The sequence below is a fragment of the Centruroides vittatus genome, unplaced genomic scaffold (assembly GCF_030686945.1).
Source record: "Centruroides vittatus isolate TY-2023 unplaced genomic scaffold, ASM3068694v2 contig_290, whole genome shotgun sequence".
In the NCBI taxonomy this organism is placed as follows: domain Eukaryota; kingdom Metazoa; phylum Arthropoda; class Arachnida; order Scorpiones; family Buthidae; genus Centruroides; species Centruroides vittatus.
In genome coordinates this window covers 1-6,310 of record NW_027121846.1, presented here as the reverse complement: position 1 = coordinate 6,310, position 6,310 = coordinate 1, and the positions used below count along the sequence as shown (strand labels likewise).

At 37.7% G+C, this 6,310-nt stretch overlaps 1 protein-coding gene across 1 annotated transcript; it reads right to left on the bottom strand.

The window, feature by feature from the left end:
• Nucleotides 1-1,203: 1,203 nt before the first annotated feature.
• Nucleotides 1,204-2,025, bottom strand: LOC136972317 (uncharacterized). The gene has a single exon (XM_067266871.1). The coding sequence runs from the start codon at nt 2,023-2,025 to the stop codon at nt 1,204-1,206; it is 822 nt and encodes a 273-aa protein (XP_067122972.1).
• Nucleotides 2,026-6,310: the final 4,285 nt, after the last annotated feature.

Here is a 6,310-nt window from a genome sequence, read left to right as displayed (position 1 = left end):
TTCTCAGTTGTTTGAGGGTCTGTGGTCGCTTCTGTTGAGTTATGGCAGATACACGTTCTGGAAGTGGCATAACGCCGTGGGGAGACACCATGTATCCTAAGAATGATACATGTGGAGCAGCAAAAGTACACTTGGATGCATTGATTTGCAGACCGTACTTGTCAAGGCGTTGAAACACTTGCCGCATGTGCATCTTATGTTCCTCCCACGAAGTGCTAGCAATGAGGATGTCATCTAGGTATGAAAAACAAAAGTTTAAGCCTTTCAGAACTTCGTGCATGAATCGTTGGAATGATTGGGCTGCGTTGCAGAGACCAAAAGGGAGGAAAACGAATTCAAATAGCCCAAATGGCGTTGTAATGGCTGTCTTTGGCACATCATCTGGGTTAACTGGTATATGATGGAAGGCTCTAACCAAATCGATCTTGGAAAATATTCGGGCTCCGTGTAGACTTTGACCAAAATCGTGGATGTGTGGCACTGGATAGTGATCGGGAACAGTTATCCTATTCAGGGCACGATAGTCTCCAGTAGGTCTCCAATCGTTACAGCCCTTCGGCACCATATGGAGGGGAGAAGCCCAGTTGGACTTTGATGGTCTGCATATACCTAACTCCATCATGTGCTGGAATTCTTGCTTTGCTACTTGCAGCTGAGCCGGATGCAATCTACGGGGTTTGGCAAATACGGGTGGACCGTGTGTCTCGATATAATGCACTGTGTTGTGCCTGACTTTATCTGAAAACGGTCGAGGACGAGTGAGATGTGGAAAGTCCTTGAGGATATCCTGCATTGGGGAATTGCTGATTATAGTTTTGACTGAAGTAGGTGGTCCTGTATAATATCTTCCTCGTGTAGTAAGGGAAGTCAGGGGGTCAACCAGTAATCTGTTTCTGATGTCGAGAATGAGTCCAAAGTTGGCCAAAAAGTCTGCACCGATTATAGGCTTCTGCACATCAGCTATGGTAAATTCCCATCTGAAAGAACGTCTTAAGTTGAGGTCAAGTTCTAGCACCTTTGTTCCATACGTCGAGATTTTAGAGTCGTTGGCAGCATACAATTCAACCTTTGTAGGCTGATTCTTAGTGCGATTGGGAATGATCGATAAATCTGCTCCAGAATCAATTAAGAAATTTAGGCCAGTTTTGTTGTCATACACAAACAGACGGCTATATTTAGGAGCCAGGCTGGACCCACAGGCCGTTACTGCGGCTGGCTGCGCTCGTTTCCCTGATCAGCAGTTCGGTCGAAGGAACACGGCGAACGACATTTCCTAGCGGCTGATCCAAACTTATCATGGTAGTAACAATATCCCTGACGATTGAGGCTTCTTCCTCGAGGGCGTGAACTAATGCGATACCTCGAATTCGGGTCATGTCGGTTTCTCTCTCTACTACGATAACGGGGACGAGCAGTACGCGATACATTAAGTTCTGCAACCTTCGTTGTGAGTTCTAAAATCTGCATTTCGAGATTTTTGATTACGGGATTGTCGGCTTCTAAGTTGATGCTGGCCAGTTGGGTTGGTTCTGTAAGTTCAGCAACCTTGTCAGCAAGGATGGCTAGCTTGTCTAGTTCATCACCGCTAACAGCCAGAACTGTCTGAATATTTTTGGGGAGACGTTGGAGCCACAAGTTTCTAAGAAATTCTTCGGTAATCTTGCCCGCTGAAAGCTCCCTCATTTTACGGAGTAAAACGCTGGGTTTCTGATCCCCTAACGCCAGATCTTCAAGCAGAATTTTAGCCTCTTTAGCAGCGGAGTTCTGAAAAATTTCGAGGAGTCGATCTTTGAGTTTAGTAAACGGAGCCTCGGCTGGACGGTCAAATACTAAGTCACTGACGTTAGATAGAATCTCCGCGTCCAGGGAATTGATTAAATAGTTGTACTTAGTGTTCTCACTTGTAATCCGATTAATGGCAAAAGCTGCGTCTAGCTGCACAAAAAATAATTTGATGTTGGTTTTAGTGAAGATAGGCATTTTTGCCTGTACACGTCCGATTTCCAACTCGTTCTGTTCCGCCATTTCGGGCGCCTAACTATGCGGGTACAAGGAAAGCGGGATAGTCTTTGATTAGGCTTAGCCCGAGTCACGCACTCTTAGTCGTCTTATTGAATTTACGATTCAGAAACTGATCATACCTGCATGTCCTGTTAAAAATGTTCCTTCATAGACACAGAGTTGTTCACTATCCAATTCAGTCGAAAGTCCAGGTAGTTCGTTAATCGGATCACGTTCGGGTCACCACTTTGTCATTCGATCCTACTGATCTTTAGAACTAAGCAGACAAACACGAACAGTAACAAAAAAACTTTATTAAAAAGGTGAGAACTGTCACCGACATCCTCGGCCAACATCCAGGCAAAAACCCGCGAACTTTCGCGCCTCTTTTTCTTACAAGTTGCCAGCCAACATCTCGTTGGCAAGTGTTGCCAGGCAGTGTTCGGGATCTCTGGCGCTGGCGGCCACAAACTCATTGAAATTTATGGACTATCTACAAGAACTAAACTTAGTCTGTGAAGCATACTTTCCAGCAATATATTGTTTCGGAGTGTATGAAACAAGTTTCTTCTTCTGTGCTGTGTTTTTCTTTGAACTTGATGATGTAATGCGCCTTGCACTTCCTATTGCGTTGGCAGCTTTAATAGTCTCTTATATAGTTCTAACTTTCCAATTATCTCGGTTCTCATCTTTGGTAAGTTAAAACTTAATCCTGTCGCGACTTATTAATTAGATTTAAAAATATTTTTGAAAAATAAAATTGAAACTTGCACTAAGTAATATAAGATTTGAACTGTAGAGGTATAACTTATTATATATACAGAAAAATAATGTTATTCTAAATGTGTTAAATAATAAACAACTAAAAAGATAAAATGTTTTAATCGTCATCACTAATGAGTGTCCAATTCTGTTGAATAAAAAAAAAATTAACAATTTGTTACAGATAAAGTTGAGAGTTTGAATGGTGAACACGGGTAAGTATTGTATAAACTAAAACGGTTAAAGTCTTTAACCGTTAAAAATAATGCTCGCAAATATTATTATAAATTTATTTTGTTTTATCATAATTTCACAATTTCTACGAAAACCGACAAATTAATAATACAATATCCGGATCATAAATTTATAAAACGGCTTGTCCGGGTGAAAACCAGCTTGGTGGCAACATTACACTATATCCTATGACAGGGGTGGCGAACTATGGCACGTAAGAGAAATCATCTGGCGGGTAATGTATCATATGATTTCTGTTCTTTTCAATCATCCTTTCTGTTTATCACCTGAACAATCCTTTTTTCAATCAGATTTTTTACATTTATTCGAATTAAAGCGTATTCGTTTAATTTCTTTAAATACATTATTCGAAGTCTAAACTTTGGCACACAAATTAACATCTTTAAAGCTAAGTATGCTTACAATATGGCACGCAGACTCAAAAAGGTTCGCCATCCCTGTCCTATGAGTTAAACATTCTATTTTATTGAAAAACTTGTATTTCACTTGCATTTAGAATCAAATTTTTACATTAACTGCAATATAATACATAAGAGTATTTTATACATCAATTACATAATTGTTGTGTTACGAAATTAATTTTAAATTTTCAAGTTGTATATGGAAACACAATTTATCGATTTGAAAAGAACACAATTTATCGATTTCAATAAACTCTAATGTAGAAATCGATAGAGAGTGTTTTGCTGAATCTGCCGTAGAAATAAGGAAGGTCAATTCAAAATTTTCAATTAGTTCTATTAATTTAATGTATTAGAAATGATTTTATTTTTTTAAAAATGATGCTGAATTTTATGAAAAGATTTGGTAAAACTCCATTTGGAATAAATCGTCGGCGGATTCTTTTATGTTAAAAAGAACTTTCATCCGAGTAAGTTCATTCAATACATTTCTGTTTACTTCTTTAAACTTGTAACAGTTAATATCAATTTATAGATTGCATCTAAACAGATCTATTTATATTCGAAATTTAGTATTAAATATAAAGAAATATATTTACATACAAAATAACTTTTAAATATACTTTTACAGAGTATGAGATGCATATATTATCGCTGTCTGTCTTAGTGGAACTCTTCGCAGCAAAGAAGCCACCTTCTTGTGAATTAAGATTAAAGATCTAATACAATAACGCATATTGTCTCACTTGCAGACTGACTTTCTGACACGAATTTGAATAACAATCAGACTTTCATTAAAGTGAATTGGATTCACAGGAATTCAAGACGTTTGAACTCATAGTTATCAGAGAAACCCTTGAAATCTCAATATAGATTTTTCTCCTAAAAAATCACGCATTATTGATTCTGTGACACTCTCTGAGAACGTTTAGATCTGTTTGACATTGAATATATTTATTATCATTATTTTATTATTTGTCCGCATTATTTTAAATAACAGCTTTTTAGTGTTTTATATAGAATATTCTTTATAGATTTATAATATTATTTTCAAATTGCGTATTTAATATATATGTGTATGAATGAAAGTGTATGTACTGTATATATTGTTTAAAATTTACCATAAATTATAACATAGAATGAGTTTTATCGTCGCAAAGCGACCGAACGTTAAGGTTTTTGAAATCACAATTTATTATATAGAAGTCAAGATTTCTTTAAACAAAAACAACCTGTAGAGAAATCGAAATTCTTTATTTTATCTATATATATAATCGAGACGGTTGATGATGATGATCGATGATGATGATGATGATGATGATAATAATAATATAATAATAATAAATAATAATAATAACTCTCCCATGGTCACCACCTGGTCGTGGTGGGAGAGCCCAGTAATTTTACTGATCCATAGGGCAATGCAGGCTGGAGCACAAGCTCCTGGTAGGACACCCATGCAGTAAGGTCTATGGGGAGAAATGAAGCTAAGTGTGACACAAACCACATTCTGTGGAGGTATGTTATTATGGTAGTAACCAGATCCAAATGTGATACCAGCTCGGACGTCGCCCGGGTTAACAAGGTCCGCGTTCGTAAGTTAAGCAGAGGCTCACGTTCGAAAAATAGGCCACAGTCTCCCCTGGTTACCGGTGGCGAAAGCAGCACCGGCCCAAGCATGGCTACTGCAATGCCCTCAACAGATGTGAGGAACCAACCCAGCCTTGGTGTTTCTGTGGCAATGCATCCACAGACCACAAAGGCTGGAAAACCACGCCAACGGATGAAATGGACAGTTAGAAATGAATGAGTTATCATCCGTACTTACTACACGATCACAAAACTCGAAACAAACATGACAGCATAAGACAACAACTACACCTTAGATTACACAACAGTATCCTCATCTCACTGTCACCGAACAAAGGGTTGTTGATCAAAAAGAACAATTATACACAACAACCTTATTCTACAAACAACACTTGAACTTATCAAACAACAGGTTGCTGATCAAATACATCAACAGACAGAAACATCTAACATTAATGAAGATCATGTAACCTGTCAGGATAATCCAGGAACAAGCATTGATAATAACACACATACAACAATTACCACTAATGATACTACAGACACTTCCTCATCAATCACTGATAACATAGACATGGATTTAGTTAATACGCTCTCACTTATATTTCAGGAAACACTCACTAAATATACAGGCACAGATCCCACACAAAGACCACGAATACCAAAAATCAACACGTCGAAGGAAGTAGGAAAAACACTAAATTATGTAAACACTCACTTACTACCACACTACATTAATTCAGTTTCTACACTCTCAGACATTCATACATTAGTTTATGCTGGGGCAGTCACAGTAGTGACACAACATGGACTGAAAGTACAATCACAGACAAATACACAGAAAACACAATTCTATCACAAGCCTGCCTGGCAGAGAAGAATAGAAACACAAATAAATGACATTAGACAGCAATTAGGCAGGCTGACACAATACACTAAAAGCAACATAACACCCAAATTAAGAAAACAGCTCAAAAACATTTTTAAGAAAATAAAAACACATACAAAACATGAACATCACAACACACACATTACAGAATACATTGATACACTAAAGCAAAAACTTGCTGCCAAAGCACGTAGACTCAAAACGATACAAAACATGTACACTACGAAAACAACAAAATAAATTATTTACAAACAATGAAAAACTCTTTTACAGACAAATTAATAACAAAGCAAACACTGATACACAGCACAGTGGCACACCAACAGAAGAAGAACTCACAACATATTGGTCTTCTCTTTGGTCCAGTGCTGTCACGCACAATGCTGAAGCAGGCTGGATTGAGGAGGAGAAC

Excerpts from the sequence above, each read along its gene's own strand:
- LOC136972317 (XM_067266871.1), bottom strand. The coding sequence starts at position 2,025 with ATGGCGGAACAGAACGAGTTGGAAATCGGACGTGTACAGGCAAAAATG.